Here is a 16,929-nt window from a genome sequence, read left to right on the forward strand (position 1 = left end):
TCGGCGTCGGGAGGGCGGCCCCTCGGGAGCAGAAGCGAGAAGCGCCCCCGCCCGAGCTCCAGGGAGCCGTGGGGCAGAGGCCGCGGAGTCCGGGAGGGGTAAGCGGTGGGTTTTCGGGCCCGGGGCGAGCAGGCTGGGGTGAAGTCACCGCGTGCCGGGGGCCTTGGGGTGTGGGCAGGGGAGAGTTCTGATCGTGTGGCTGGGTGTGAGGACAAGGACGGACCGCCCCGGAGCAGGCGCTCCGTGGGAAGATCCGCGAGGACAAGACTGATGGGGTGGGGGTCTCACCAGGCTCAGCTGCGGACGTTCGGTCCCCACGCCTTCCTGCTGTCATCGCTCAAGATTGCGAACGTCTCAGCCTTCGTCAGCATCTCTGTTTTCTCATCCAAGTGTCCGCTGATTCCCCTTCAGGTCTGCCATTGTGGAATGGCACAATAGCGCAGCAGCCTGCAAGGAGTATCTCTCGCTGCCTCAGTTGCTAGAGGAAGAGATTGGGCCTTAGCAGTTGGGTGATTTGTCCAAGGTCACCAGGTTTGTGGGTAGGCTTGCTTATAGTAGAACTCAGAACTTTTTTGCACTAGGTCAGTGTTCTGTTGCCTCTTATCTTAGTTAAGTCAGAGTATGTCTTTAATAAAAGATCCCTTTGAGCAGCGACAAAGATTCAGCTATGCCTCCTGTATCCCTTTCTACAGAACATCCTGTGGGTGTTCTGATCTTAAGTAGTTAAATGAGTCAGAAAGTAGATGAGAATTCCTTTTTAAAATCTTACCTTTAACGATGGCAGATTATTTTAATAGACTTTGGTGTTCATTCCTACTGAGAATCACACCCTCTCAGTCACCAAATTTACCATGCATGAGTTACAAATCTGCAGGTGTGCGTCCCTCCTCATTGTTTTTCTAGCCCTTCTGAGGGCTTAAAGAGACAGTCTCCCATATAGGGTGTACTTCATGGCTGTAGGTTTCTACGTGGGAGACTCTTACCTTCGCAGACCAGATTGATCATAACTTTTTTGCTTGCCTTTTCCTTCCCCAGACCTGCCTCTGCTTTCACAGTTCTCCAAATTTTTCCAGGAGAAGCAGAAAATGAATAAATCCTTGGTGAGTTTTACTGTATACTTTGGGAGGCAAATAAGGGTCGACATTTTAAAATGGGAAAGTAGAAATAGATAAATGATGTGGTCAGACAAAACAGAGTATTGACCAGTACCAAGCATTTTTGTCATGTTTGTATGTGATGATAGCATGATCCTTAAAGGGTTCTTGGAGCCAGAGTGCAGGTGTGTCTCGTGTCTTTGGCATTCATCACAAAAGATGATATATACCATCTGTTACTTGACTTGCATTGACCACAAGCAGGACCATTTTTGTTTTCTTGTGGATTATATTTCTTTGGTATAATTGTGAATAGGTTTCCTAAATTAACAATGTCATCCATGCCTTACTCGTTCCTTATGTCAGCAGAGTACATACTGCCTAAGGAGGACTCAGAAAATAGGATATTTCTTGTGGCTAAAACATTAGTTGTATTATAAAGATGTATTTTTTTTAATGCTCTATCCAGGTATACAATGTGGATCTTCTGCAGAAATGGCCTTCTTACCCTTAAATTAGTCTCTGTAAATATTTCTGTCTGCCAGTCTACCTGGGTTGCACAGCATACAGGATAGTGATAAATCTCTGGCAAAGCAGCTCATCTCATTTTATCCTGTCAACTATGGTCTTGGTTCTATCCCCACCATTCCCCTGGCCCTGTTCTGGTAAAGGTTGCCAGTAATCTAGCATACACTCCCAGTGGACATAGTCTGTCCTAGCCTTAGACCACTCTGCAGAGTCTCTTCTGTCCAGTTCTTTGCCATCTTTCTCCTTGCCTTCTTCCTGATTTTCATTATTTCTTTTGCCTTCTCCCTGTGTTTTTTCCACTCACAATTCTTCTTCTGCCCATCTGATCTCACCCTTCTGTGCTTCTGACCACCAGCTCTGTGTTGGTTTTCCCATGTGGATCAGATGCCTCTGTCCAGTCACCTACTCAGCATTTTCGTGGAATGTGTCCAAAGGACACCTCAAGTTCACAGATGCAGTAAATCCAAAAATAATTATTTGCAACCTCCCACCTATGCCTTCCACTCTTCCTGTCAGTTCATTGACCCATCGTGCTAGCCTGTAACCCTATCCAGAAAATTGAGATTCTTTCTAAACTCCTTGTCTGTTCTCTTACCACATGCTGTTGTTCAAGTTTGCTAATGTCAAGGTTTTTATCCTTTTCCTTTATTCCATCCCTGCTATCATTAAAATAGCTTATTTTATTCTGGACTATTGCAGAAATTTCCTTTCTATACTGCTCCTTCGTTCCAACACTAGTTCAGGTGTTTTTCCCTAAAGTGTCTTTCTCTAAAGCGTTAATCATGTTGTGCTGCCTCCACGTGGACAGCACTTGAGAGGCTCCCGGAATAACTAAGAAAAAAAGGTTGCCTTAAACTGGCATGGGGATGGTTGTGGAATAAACAGGTTTGAGAAAAGGCCAGAATTAGGGTTTGACGTTTTGAATTTGGGCTGTTAGTAGGAGGTGAAGTGGCAACTTCAGGAAGGCCGATACGCAGGGGGAGTGGAGTGTTCAGGAGGTGAGTCTGGACTGGGAGTCGGCATCAGAGGCAGCCCAGGGCGTCTTGGGCCCTTCCACGTGCAGAGAATGGTAGAGGAGGCGGAGCTGGGAAGGCGCTGAGTGAAAACCAAGGCGAAAGCTAGGAGTGTGCAGTTTTTAAAGCCAAGAGAATGGAAACTTCAGGGAGGCCATGGTCAATTGTGTCAAATACTCTTAATGGCCCAGCCAAATGAGGATTGAGAAATAGCTGTTGGGTTTAGTCCTGGAGAGGTCATGTGACTCCCTGAGGATTTGTAGCTGGATCTGTAGGGGGTCTATTCTGACTGGAGAGGTTTAGGAGAGTGGTAGAAGACTCGGATTTGGTCGATTCCTAACTTTTTTGCAAAATTGTGCCTTAAAGGGAAAAGAGAAATTGGAGAAAAGCTCTAGTAGGAGTGGCGGTGAAGAAAGGATTTTTAGTTTGGTTTTAATGGGAGAAATAACAATGAGGTTGATCTAATCAAGAATGAATACTTGGTGAATGCTGGGAGGGGAAAGCAGTCGGAGATTATTTGAGTCTGTGAGACGGGACAGATGTGATGTGGAAGGGTTGGAGGTGTCCCAGCAGGTGGTTAGAGCTGGGTTAGATGAGCCATTCCTTATGCTTGCTTCCATCTTCTCAGGGAGCTAGCTGATTAGCTGAGAGTGAGTGTGAGGTTGCAGGTTTAGGGAGAGAACAGCTCCATCCTGACCATCAGCACGCACAGCGCAGAGACCTGGGAGAGCTTACTTTCCTTCTCTTGTCTGAAATTCCATCTCATTTCTTCAGTATGAACGTAATTTGCTACTCTTTGGGGAGCTTATGTAAGTACTGTGGGGCTTCTCAGCTGAAAGCAATTGGAACACCACTTCTGTCCATGCAGATGGTTTCTGTTCTGTTCCTCAGGATTCTCTGAGGAAGCATCCTGCTTGCTTGGTTCTTTGCTTTTGTGAACCTTTTCTTCATCTAGTATTTTGTCTTTTTTCTGAGACATTTACAGCATATGTTTTCAGGTCTGGGATGTGATTTTAAGACGTACTTCTTTCTCAAGGAGTTTATATTCGCCTTGGAAGGGATAATTCATAGAAGCAATTATAGAATAATGGGAATCCTTCTAATCAATAAGTGAAGAACGTTGAAGTCCGATTTGAAAGTTGTTGTCAAAGTGTTGTGACTCAGGCACAACATTCAGTGAAGGGAAAGGTATAAGTCATATGGGTAGGGGTCACCAGCCCCGGGATAGTTTAGGTTAGTGGCAGTTGTAAAGGCTCTCATGAGAACAGCACGAGGAGCCCGAGTAAGGTACCTGGAGGGCTGAGGAGAATTTTTCCTTCTTTCAGATTTGGGCTTCCTTCTCAGGGACAAATGTTAACACTGACTCAGGAGCCACCACTGCCACCTGAGTTTTGGTTTTGTCCTGCAGAGAATGTAAAACTGGAAAAGCGAGTCATCTGATAAAAAGATGTAGTAACAAGTAGAGACTGACACTGTGAAAACATGAAGTGGAGTTGGAGTTCTGGGGAGGATTCAGGCAGGAGAGGAATAGGATGTAGGGTGTTCTGGCTGATCCCAGCCCTGCTGCATGTCAGTAGGCTTGGATTTTTTCTTAATCATGACTGAGGTTGAGGTTTAAATATATTTTCACGTACTTAGGAGAAATTTCTTCTTTTAAATTAATAGACGAATTTTTAGTGCAGTTTTAGTTTGACAGAAAAATTGAGCAGAAGGCACAGAGCATTTCCATACACTCTCCCCTCTCCATTTCCCCTATTATTAGCATATTGTATCACTGTGGTATATTTGTTATACTTCATGAACCAATATTGGTACATTATTATTACCTTAAATCCATAGTTTGCAGTAGGGTTTACTCTTTGTGTTTTACAGTTCAAGGATTGACAAATGTATAATGACATGGATTCACCATTACAGTATCGTGTAGAATAGTTTCACTGCACTAAAAGTCCTCTGTGTTCCATGTATTTATCCCTTCCTTCCTTCCTCTTACCTTCAGCTCCTGGCAACCACTGATCTTTTTGCTGTCTCTATATTTTTGCCTTTTCCAGAATGTCATGTTAGTTGGAACCATTTCATTTGTAGCCTTTTTAGACTGACCCATTTCTGTTTGCATGAAGTGTCTGTTCATGTCCACTATCAACCTTTTTATCATGATTTTTTGGCTTTTGTTTTTTCTTGTTGACTTGTAAGTACTTTTTTTTTTTTTTTTTTTTTTCTGAGTTGGAGTCTCACTCTGTAGCCCTGACTGGAGTGCAGTGGCCGCTCCTGGCGATGGGTTATTTGGTGATGGGTTTAAATAGCTTTCCCAAGGTCACTTTTATGCATAAAGGGAAGAAATTTTAAAACTATAAAATACTTCATTCCTCAAAATGAAAATATTGAAGAAGTATATGGTAATACTGGAAAATAAAGTAAAAGACAAATCAACTTGGGAGAAAATGTTTATTAACATGAACCAAACTGGAAAAAAGCATAATTATTTAAAAGTACTTACAAGTCGGCCGGGCTTGGTGGCTCAGCCTGTAATCCCGTGCTTTGGGAGGCCGAGGTGAGTGAATTGCCTCGAACATTCATGTGAATGCTGTTTTCAAGCACTCACAGTGCATGCATTTTATTTGCATTCCAAATTAAAACTAATTTTTTTCTATTGTACTGTTGTTTCCACAAATTGCACATTTTTTGGAATTACAAATGCAAAACTACAAAGTTAGCATAAGGTACATATTAGTCTATGTATGCATTAAAATTAGAAATGTTCTTCTGTGCCCCCTCTTTTTGTTGCATTTGGTAATGACCTTTAATAAAGAACTTATGTGATTGACTTATTTGACTTTTTTGATCCCCAAATATCTTCTTTTCCTTCAGCTGGCATTCTTTATTAAGTAATCATTCATTTATTTATCCACAAATATGAACACTCTCCTACCTCTGGGAGAGTACGTACTTTTCTTTTTTTTTTTTTTGAGTTGGAGTCTCACTTTGTTACCCAGACTGGAGTGCAGTATCTGCTCCTGGCCACCGCAGCCTCGACCTGCTGGGCTCCGGCGATCCTTCCACATCAGCCTTCCCAGTAGCCGGAATTACAGGCAAGCGCTACCACACCTGGCTGATTTTTTGATTTATTGTAGAGATGAGGTCTCGCTGCCCAGGTGGGTCTCAAACCCGCGGGCTCAGGCAATCCACTCACCTCAGCCTCCCAAAGGCGTAGGACAGGCTGAGCCACCGAGCCCAGCATGCGTACCTACTTTTTTAAAGAAATATTCCTTTTCAGGAAGATGACTCAGAATCCCTTAATGGAAAGACTCAAAAACCAATAAATTATATAAGATCTATAGAAAACAAATGTGAATGAAATGGTATGTTTAGTTCTAAGCATGTGTTTGATAAAGGTCATGTCCCTGCAATATTTTTAATGCAAGAGAGATTCTGGTTTAAAATAGAGATTTGATCACTTCACACTTACTGGAATCACAGATATATGGTCTTACTACTTTTATGTTACTGTGTTTTTATTTATAATACATTTTTATTATTTGTTTGCTTTCCTTTTGTGAATTTTCCTAAATGAATAGCTTTCTTCTCTACATTTCCCCTTTTCTTTTGGGTGATTTGAAAGTCTTTTGCTTGTTTTCACCCATTGCCCAATGACTGTACTGACAGATATTGAGGGACAGACTAAACAGGGACACATCACTTGAATAAATGAAACCAGTCTCACTTTACTAAGAAGTAAACAAGTTGTTTCTGCTCACCAAGGCAGAGTGATGTGATGTGTGAACTTCTGGACTCCCCCTATTTTCATGGGCAGCCACAGTCATACCTAGTGATGTCTGAATGAAGTGTGGGCAGAGCTTCTGGAAGCCTGGCTGTTGCTCTCTGAGATGGCCTCATCGCCTGCTGGGGTCATTCTGCACATGGATTCATCTGGCTGGGGTGGGAACCACTTCTTCCACCACTGTGTGTCCTGTCAGCAACTGGACACTCTCCATGCCAGTCACCCTCAGCCACATTACCTTTAGTTGCTTAAACCTAACTTCTATATTTTGTGGTTAATTTTTTGTCTTAATTGGGAAGGTGATAAGACACATAGTAGATAGTAATAACCGTAGATATCATTGGTACATATATATATATAAATATATATATATATATTTTTTAAGCACTGTTAAGTTTTTTTCCACAGATTAATCCATTTAATACCATTCTTTATTTTAGAGGTGATGATACTAAATGAAGTAATTATGATGGCTGGTGTGAGTACTTGAGTACTTGTGAATAGATTGGTTTAGTCAAAAGACACACATTTAAAGATATAGTTTTGACAGTTTACAGGTAAGCTGTCTATCCCTCCTCCGGAATGTGTGTCTCCTTTCCTGGAATATGTAAAATGAGAAGAAAGGGAATTTAGGGTTCCCAGCTGGGAATTAGGGACACTCAAGCCAAGCTATTACCGATAACAGCCATTCATTGTTGGACCTGCTTACCCTTGACATAAAATACAAAACTAGAATGTATCTTGCTTGTTGTTTTGGTAGTTATGGCAAATATTGCAGATTGGATCCAGTAGTAGCTATAGGAGGAGGAGGTTTGGACAGGTACAGCAACTGAATTTCAGTCATGTTGAATTTGAGATCTGGGACATACATATCTGGAGTTTAGGAGAGAGATTTGGGCTGGTGATACAAAGTTGGAAAATGTTGGTGTATGGATGGTAATTAAATTAGCTGGGAAGCCAGGTGAGCTTATCATCAAAGCATCAAGTACAGATACCAAATAGAAAAAGACCAAAGATTAAGCCATAGGCCCCTCCAAATTCAGGATGACTTGGAGGAGAGGAGGAGCCAGCAAAGGAGTAGTCAGGAAGGTATGAAGAGAACCAGCATTATTAATGTTCTAGAAACAAAATGAAGAGTGTTCAAAGGAGCAAAGTGCATCCTATTGTTCCATGAGCGCCCCCCCTGTATGCCTTGGGGGGCAGGAGCTATGCCTGCTGGTCTTAGTGTCTCTAACAGCCAGAATTGTTCCTCACTCACAATGTGAGCCCAGTATTTTTTCTTTACCGTATACAGAATGAACCTCATGACAGTGTATTTCTGATATGTTTGTTTTCCTTTCACAACCTATAGCATAGAATAGGGTATACAATATTCGTGGTTAACTTTATCAGTGAGCTTGGTAAGATCTTGTCCCCATCTGCCTTTTCCACATCACCCAATTCCAATCACGGTGCCATTACAGGGGCCAGTGTCATTCAAGGATGTGGCTGTGGACTTCACCCAGGAGGAATGGCAGCAGCTGGACCCTGAGCAGAAGATAACATACAGGGATGTGATGCTGGAGAACTACAGCAATCTAGTCTCTGTGGGTGAGGAGAGCGTGCTTTCTCAGTTGCTAAAATATATGGGGTTTCTCTCCAATTTAATGACCTTAACTTCAGATTTGATGGGACAAATGTGAGTAATCTGTTTTGGGCACCAGGCAGGCATTTTGTTCTTGACCTACCCCAGTGAAAAGTTCTGATTTTTATAAAGCACAAGTAGCACTTTCCCTGTATGACAGAGACCCTGAAGCCAAGCAGCTGGGCTCAAGTTCTCTTTCATTTCTCATTAACAGGGTATCACATTATCAAACCGGATGTTATCATCAAGTTGGAGCAAGGAGAAGAACCATGGATAGTAGAAGGAGAATTCCTACTTCAGAGCTATCCAGGTGTGTTAGTGGAGGCAGTGAGGAGATTGGTAACTTGGGAGTGTTTTTCCCAGAAATTTTTTAAATGATCCCAAACCTTTAGAAATGACTAAAGATAGTTATTTCTATGCTTTAGGTACCTGAATTCAGTGCCCAGAGACTTCTTCCTTCCCCATAGAAATACATCTACAGAGCTTTGCTGTGCTTACCACTACACAGAATCAGAATCCAGTCACTTCCTTTTTCCTCATAAACTTTGGGTCTTTGCTTGCTCTCCTAGCATTCTCAGTAATTACTATCATAGATTTCTTTTGTTTTTAGACATTTATTAATCTGTCATTAAAAAATAACTTACATGATTCTTATGTTATTACCCTCCAGGTTTTTTTTTTTGTCTTTAATGTGAAATGCCAGACTTCTTTCTATCCCCATTTCTGCATTTTTCTTCTCTTTCTGTGAGGTCAGATTCCAAAATCCCCATGCTGTGCTTAAGCCAATAGATTTTGTTCACTTGTGCTTCATTTGGCAGTGCTGATGGTTCCTGAGACCCAGCCCTCCTAAAGTCTGATGACTGCAGTAATTGGGTCTCCCTTTCTTACCAAGTGCTCATTTTCATCTTGTCCCTTACTTACTGCTCTTTCCTAATGCCTTGAATGATGTCCTGTCATTGTATAAATAAATGAAAGTCTAGTTTTTCCTTCCACCACTTCCAGAAATGTCTCCAAAGGATCTGTGTCTACCTGCTGTGATTTCCTTGTTTATGAGATTCCCAAAGGTCCTCCAATGTCAAGTCTGCAGGGCTTTTGTTTGTTTTTATGCTGTTCACACCTGGGTTGATGGCTCTACCCGCTTGGGCTCTAGCTTTTTTATAGGAGTGCAGTGCTGCTCTCATTGTCATCAGTCTGGAACTTGATAATGAAGTCTTCCAAATTGTAATTATTAATCACCTTTTCTACCTCCCTTTATTTATTAAATTATGCCATCCTCTTCTTTTTCTATAGTGGCCCCTATGAAATCACTAAAATTATCCTCTTCTCATCAGGTATTACTGACCTCTCCAGTATTACTGGGTTTCATTCAGTGTGAAATCTCTTAATTTATCTTCTGTATCCTCCGTTCTTTTTTTTAACTTGATATAAACAAGAACTGTACTCTGTCATGCCTGGATTGCTCTGAAATCTAAATGGATTTGTGGTATGTCCCCATCTAAAGTTTCTAGTTGGTCTTATCACTAGCCTCACAAGATAAGCCTAATACCTACATACTATAACTTCTTAAAGGGAATTTCAATTTATTTTCCTTTGAGGATCATCACAATATTAGCTCTGTATTGCCTGGAAAAAGTAAATTTCTTTTTGTTTCCCTCCATTTGAGCCACACTCCTAATGTCAACTCCTTATGAGATTATTGTTCCTACAGCTTTACATTTCATTAGGGTATGCTTTCCTTCTCCACGTAAGACATTCTTTGTGTCTGAACTCAAATTTTCAACCATTTCTGAAGTTTTTCCTTCCTGATTCTTATTGCTCTGATACCTTCCTTCTCTTAGTGATCCCATAAAGACATTAGTCTGATCAAGTAATTTTTATTCGGTGGTGTAAATATTTTGCTTGAGTTTCTTTGCACTTTTGGATTATAACCTTATAAAGAAAAGGGCATGTTTTCCTCCCTTGATGTAGTATGTAACATAGAATAGACATTTATTTCTTTGATTCTCTGAGGTGTCAGGTAGGTGAAATAACTTTTATGTCCTTTCATTTAGAAATAGCTTATAAGCCGGGTTCGGTGGCTCAGCCTGTAATCCCGCGCTTTGGGAGGCCGAGGTGAGTGGATTGCCTGAGCCTGCGGGTTCAGCCTGGGCAACTTGATGAGACCTCATCTCTACAATAAATTAAAAAAAAAAAAATTAGCTGGGCGTGGTAGCGCGCGCCTATAGTTCCAGCTACTTGGAAGGCTGAGGCGGAAGGATTGCCAGAGCCCAGCATGTCGAGGCTGCGGTGGCCGGGAGCGACCATGGCACTCCAGTCTGGGTGACAGAGTGAGACTCCAACTCAAAAAAAAAAGAAAAATAAGAAAAGAAATAACTTATAAGCAATTATTTCTAAGTATGTATGCCTGGGCACATCCCCATATATTTTGCAAGTAGTAGAAAAATAGTGATTCAGTTTAAAAACAGCCTCTCTGATTTCTATTTAGAGGTTCATAGGAAATAGTGTCATACTTCCTAGGAGATATGTTTTGGCCTAGAAAAGAGAACAGAGCTATTTAAAGTAATTTAAAACTCAGTGTTTTACATGGAATGCTGATGTTCCAATGCATGGCTGGATCACTTCATGCTAAAATGATAGTATGGGCAGTAATTACTTTCAGCTTCAAGGGAAAATAGAATTAATTGAGGTGAGAAAAGATTTGAGAAGTATTTTTTAAGGCATGGAAACCCCATTTAAGTACAGGTTTAGATGAAGACAAGCAGTCCAGCAAACTGAGTAAAATAGGAGCAGAGACTGGGTAAAATGCGCTGGGCATTGATTGGACACCACAGCAACCTTAACATAAGGCAGTGACGCCTTAGATCATGACCTGTTTCTTCCAACTTGATATGACATGGTAAAGTGTGAAGTGTGGGCCTGCTTCCTTCAAAACAAATCCCAACTTGGAAATATCTTATGACCCTCCTTGTCCAATAAATAGCTTGGTTTTCCTGGAACAGAATATTGTTAATAACTGCCATCCTAATTTGGAATCATATTGTGAATGCTGGTGGTGAAAAGTATTGTTTATCAGGAATTTTTATCTTTTTTTTTTTCTTTTTTTTTGAGTTGTAATCTCACTCTGTTGCCCAGGCTGGAATGCAGTGGCACACTCACAGCCACCCCTGTGTCAAACTGCTGGGCTCCAGCAGTCATTCCACTTCAGCCTTCCAAGTAGCCAGAACTACAGGCATGTGCTACCTCACCAGGCTAATTTTTGATTTATTGTAGAGATGAGGTCTCACCAAGTTGCCTGGGCTGGTCTTGAGCCCACGGACTCAGGCAGTCCACTTGCTTCAGCTTCCCAAAGTGCTGGGATTATAGGAATTTTTATCTTTTATCTTTTTTTTTTGAGTCAACATCTCACTCTGTTGTTCAGGCTAGAATACAATGGCATGATCATGCACGGCTTACCACATCCTCCAACACTTAGGCTTAGGCAATTCATCTGCCAAAGCCTCCTACAGGCTAACACCACCATGCCCAATGTATATTTTTTGTAGCGATGAGGTCTTGCTGTGTTGCCTAAACTGGTCTTGAACTCCTGGGTGCAAGCAGTTTTCCCATCTCAACTTCCCAGAGTGCTGGGATTACAGGTGTGAGACACCATGCCCAGCCTTTTTTCCATTTTATCTGTTGATGTTTTGGCAGTGGATTCAGGGAAGCTGTAGGTTTTGGAGGATAAGGTTGATACGGTTTAACTTAATGTGAATGACAGCAAGTATAGTAGGTTCCTCCAGAAAGTTCTAAGATAAGTAAAAATAAAAGTATTTTAAGAGCAGGGTGAGGGATCTGATTCTAAAGGTTTAGACACTAAATGCCACTCATGAGTGGGGGAAACACTCCCATAATCAGTATGTCAGGGACAGGACTGGTGTAAGGAAATTGTCAGGAGAGTGAAAAATGGGGAAAATAGTTGATGGGTTTATGAAGCACGTGTTTTGTGTCAGATGCTGTTTTGAGCACTTTATTTCATCTCTACTTGATAGGTGGAGTATGCCAACTACAGAGAACTGTTATGTAACTTGCCCAAGATCACCCTACCAGAGTTAATGCTATATTGTCCAGAGAGGAATATACAGAATACCACGGTCAGAATGGGTTTAGCATGAAATGACATGATATTTAAGGAATATTTAGAATCTATAATTAATATTTACAAAATCTAAAACTTTTGAAAGGATTACATGCTCTGTGGACTATTTTACATTTTCTTTTGGGCATATATGTATTCTTGGGATTTTTCTTTCAAGTGAAACAGAATTAGAATTAAAGCACTAGTTAATAGGGTCTTCCAATAAACATGAGAACATGTAGATATAAGTTTATTTATTGTGTGGAATGGGAGGAAAAGCAAAATAGTTTGGAAGGTTGTAGACTAGTTAAAGCATGACCACAAAAATCTTAGTATAAAGTGGTAATGCCTTAGAGTATAATCTGTCTTTTCCAACTTGATATGAAATGATACGGTATAAAGTGCTGATCCACCTCCTCCAAAACAGATCACTATTTGGATAAACCTTATGACTCTCCATGTTCAGCAGCATTTCTCATCATGCTGTTGGTATCTACCTTGTCAGCTACTCATCTTTTGTAGATATTCTATCTTTTGTCTACGCATCATTGTTCTGTGTTACATTTTACCTTCCATATCGAGTTTTGAGCAAAACATAAGGTAGTATAAATCAAAGGTGCTTATTAACTCCTGTAATTTCTCAGGTGCTTATTACACTCCTACAAACTGTTTGCGTCAGCTTACTTCCTTCTTTTCCCACCCCTGGCGGTATGTGTGTGTATGTATGTTTTATTCTAAACCAAAAGAACAAGGGGGGAGGTACGCTTGGAATTATTTTCATCTGTCCATGAAACTAGCATCTAACCACAATGAGATGTTTGTAAACAAGTCTTCTAAGTCTCATTCCTTATTTCATATAGGAAGATGTACAAAAGTTGGTTAATTTTGTCTCTCTTTAGGTGAAGTCTGGAGAACTGATGACTTAATGGAGAGTGTCCAAGAAGATGAAGATAAACATTTAAGGCAAACTGTGTTCATCAACAAAACTCATATTGAAGAGAAAGGTAATGTTCCTGGTAAACCTTTTACTGTAGAAACAAACCTTGATCCTTCAAGAAAAATAGCCCATAAAAACAGCCTGTGTGACTCATGTGAAAAGAGTTTAACATCTGTTTCAGAATATATTAGTAGTGATGGAAGCTATGCAAGAATGAAACCTGATGTATGTAGTGGATGTGGGAAATCACTTCTCCATATTAAGCTTGAGAAAACTCATCCAGAAGATAAAACTTATGAATTTAATCAAAATGGGGCACCTTATACACTAAATGAAGAAAATATTTATCAGAAAATTCATATGTTGGAGAAACCTTTTGAGTATATTGAATGCCAGAAAGCCTTCCAAAAGGATGCAGTTTTTGTTAATCACATGGAAGAGAAGCCCTATAAGTGGAATGAATCTGAAATAGCCTTTCTCCAAATGTCAAACCTCAGCGTACATCAGAGTTCTCACATGGAAATGAAGCCCTATGAATGCAGTGAATGTGGAAAATCCTTCTGTAAAAAGTCAAAATTTATTATACATCAGAGGACTCACACAGGAGAGAAACCTTATGCATGTAATCAGTGTGGGAAATCCTTTTGCCAAAAAGGAACCCTCACTGTACATCAGAGAACACACACAGGAGAGAAGCCCTATGAATGTAATGAATGTGGGAAAAACTTTTACCAGAAGTTACACCTCATTCAACATCAGAGAACTCACTCAGGAGAGAAGCCCTATGAATGTAGTTATTGTGGAAAATCCTTTTGCCAGAAGACACACCTCACACAACATCAGAGAACACATTCAGGAGAGAGACCCTATGTTTGCCATGACTGTGGGAAAACCTTCTCTCAGAAATCTGCACTTAATGATCATCAGAAAATTCACACTGGCATAAAACTCTATAAGTGTAGTGAATGTGGGAAATGCTTCTGTCGCAAGTCGACTCTTACTACCCACCTGAGGACCCACACAGGAGAGAAACCCTATGAATGTAATGAATGTGGAAAATTCTTCTCTCGGTTATCATATCTCACTGTGCATTATAGAACTCATTCAGGAGAGAAACCCTATGAATGTAATGAATGTGGGAAAACCTTCTACCTGAATTCAGCCCTCATGAGACATCAGAGAGTACACACAGGAGAGAAACCTTATGAATGTAATGAATGTGGAAAATTATTCTCCCAGTTGTCATACCTCACTATACATCATAGAACACATTCAGGAGTGAAACCCTATGAATGTAGTGAATGTGGGAAAACCTTCTACCAGAACTCAGCCCTTTGCAGGCATCGGAGAATACACAAAGGAGAGAAACCCTATGAGTGTTATATATGTGGGAAATTCTTCTCTCAGATGTCATACCTCACTATACATCATCGGATTCATTCAGGAGAGAAACCCTATGAATGTAGCGAATGTGGGAAAACCTTCTGCCAGAATTCAGCCCTTAATAGACATCAGAGAACACACACAGGAGAGAAGGCCTATGAATGTTATGAATGTGGAAAATGCTTCTCTCAGATGTCATATCTCACTATACATCATAGAATTCATTCAGGAGAGAAACCCTTTGAATGTAACGAATGTGGGAAAGCCTTCTCTCGGATGTCATACCTCACTGTACACTATAGAACTCATTCAGGAGAGAAACCCTATGAATGTACTGAATGTGGGAAAAAATTTTACCACAAATCAGCATTCAATAGCCATCAGAGAATTCATAGGAGAGGGAATGTGAACATAATAGATGTAGGAAGGCTTCTCTGAAGTAAGACCTCAGTTATGTCACAGAACCCTTTCAATGTAATGGAGAAGTAACTCCTTCCTGAGGTCAGACATGTACATCAGAGAACTCACACAAGTGAGTGTGGATAAGCACTCATAATCTGAAAACTCATAGCAGAAAGCATGATTGCAACAAGACCACATGAGTCATTAGATATCATATTATACAGGAGTAAAAATTCATAAATACTTAGAATGTATATATATTTCATCTTGGATTAGAACTGTTTGACATAACAGATAATTCATAGTTTACGGGAATTTTATCAATTTAAGAAATGTGGAAAACATCATTTGGAAATTATTAATACTAAGAGATAATGTTTCTGATACCATAGCAAATTTTTTGTTAATTAAAAAAAAAACAACCCAGAGATACCTGCTGTGAGTAAGCATACTCCTTGTGTAAATAGAAACTGTAAAATCATGAGGATGGCTAACTAATCAATAACATTAAATTAATATACAACTAGTTCCCAAAGAATATGGGACTTACGTTTGGAGATTTTTTTTGTTTTTAATGTGTTACATTGCAGGATTTGTATGTTAAGTTTGAAAAAGCATTGTATCCTTATTAATTTGTTTTTGTTTTTAAGTTGGAGTATCACTCTGTCGCTCAGGCTGGAGTGCAGTGGCATGCTTACAGCCACCACAGCCTCGACCTGCTGGGCTCAGGCAATCCTTCCACCTCAGCCTTCTAAGCAGCTGGAACCACAGGCATACACCACCATGCCCGGCTAATTTTTTGATTTATTGTAGAGACGGGGTCTTGCCAAGTTGCCCAGGCTAGTCTTGAACCCCTGGGCTCAGGCAGTCCTCTCACCTCTGCCTCCCAAAGCGCTGGGATTACAGGCATGAGCCACTGTGTCCAGCTGTATCCTTATTAATTTGTAATATGTATGGTAAGATTATCCATTCTAAATAGCACTACCATGTTAATACCTTAATATACATTGTCACTGAAATAAATATAAAGTATGCTTTTTATAGATATAAAGTATACTTTTTCTTGGATTCTTCCCTGGCATTTATAAATGTATTTGGTTATTGTTAATGAACTATATCATTCATAAAGAATCAGTGATTTTTGTATTATCTTCAACTGTATCTAAGTCAGTAAAACAGATAGAAATCTATGTATAAGATAGATAGAAAACCTTGCTTAGGTAATTTTAAATTGTTAATGACAGAAGTCTCCTGGAGTGAGAAACTGCTATAGCACTCATTCATTGCACTCTATACAATTTTAAAATGTACTTAAAAGTTTCCCACTTTTATCTCTTGTTTTTCATTTACTATTTTTTATGTATAGGCTTACTTAAGTCTAAGTGTGCAGAGCACAATGCTGTGTAACATAGGAATTAACTGTATTTTTATTTGATACAATAGTATTTTGAAATCTCATGCTCTGATTCTTCCCATTACTAAATGAATTAAGATCACAGTATTAAGCATTTGTGCCAGACGTTGCTGAGTGACTTTCCTAGTCACTCCCTCCTTACTCTTTGCTGGCAGTTTGGGTATTCTTTTCTTCTCAAAGGAAAGGAGATATAAATCCTGATTAGTTTCAGTCAATGGCATTCCCTTTCTCACTGCCAGCAGTTGGTTTAAATTAATCATATAGGACCCAATTCTAGACAGATAAACAAAGGAGATATCTGGCAGGCTGTTTCTGGAAAAGGTTCTCTCAAAGATTCAAGGATTCAAGCAAGGTAAAATAGATCTTTTGGAGCACTGTACCTTGTCTGGATGTGGTGCCTGGCAACCATCTTTCAACAATGGATTGTATTTTATGATGGCCCGAGCAGAAAGATCGGAAGAACCTGGGACCTGGATGATGTAATTGAGCCACTAAACCAACTAGCCTGTAGCCACTCCACTTCTGGACTGTTTCTTCTGTGAGAGACTAAATTAATTTTTAAGTCAGTTGATTTAGGATGCTCTGTTACTAACAACTGTGACATTCTAACTAACACAGTTATACTTTTGTAGGAGTTATGCA

General features: G+C 40.2%; 1 protein-coding gene across 2 annotated transcripts; it reads left to right on the forward strand.

Moving 5' to 3' along the window:
• The first annotated feature begins 56 nt into the window (after positions 1-56).
• On the forward strand, positions 57-15,540 carry ZNF12 (zinc finger protein 12). 2 transcript variants are annotated; one of them, XM_021711383.1, is made up of 6 exons: positions 57-98; positions 1,036-1,100; positions 7,877-8,003; positions 8,252-8,347; positions 13,051-13,155; positions 13,270-15,540. In XM_021711383.1, exons 2-6 carry the CDS (start codon positions 1,086-1,088, stop codon positions 14,907-14,909), a joined length of 1,983 nt encoding a protein of 660 aa, XP_021567058.1. In that variant the 5' UTR covers positions 57-98; positions 1,036-1,085; the 3' UTR covers positions 14,910-15,540. The 2 variants fall into 2 exon arrangements, with proteins under 2 accessions (XP_021567058.1, XP_008054303.1); XM_008056112.1 differs by lacking the exons at positions 57-98; positions 1,036-1,100; positions 7,877-8,003; positions 8,252-8,347 and adding an exon at positions 10,118-10,149 and having other exon boundaries at positions 13,051-15,540.
• Positions 15,541-16,929: the final 1,389 nt, after the last annotated feature.

Source organism: Carlito syrichta, unplaced genomic scaffold (assembly GCF_000164805.1).
Source record: "Carlito syrichta isolate Samal-C Ts95f unplaced genomic scaffold, Tarsius_syrichta-2.0.1 Scaffold302220, whole genome shotgun sequence".
Classification (NCBI taxonomy): Eukaryota; Metazoa; Chordata; class Mammalia; order Primates; family Tarsiidae; genus Carlito; species Carlito syrichta.

What these genes read in the sequence shown, in the direction of transcription:
- ZNF12 (XM_021711383.1), top strand. An exon ending in CCTACTTCAGAGCTATCCAG is followed by an intron (nt 8,348 to 13,050) that starts GTGTGTTAGTGG and finishes GTCTCTCTTTAG; the next exon opens with GTGAAGTCTGGAGAACTGAT. An exon ending in AACTCATATTGAAGAGAAAG is followed by an intron (nt 13,156 to 13,269) that starts GTAATGTTCCTG and finishes CATCTGTTTCAG; the next exon opens with AATATATTAGTAGTGATGGA.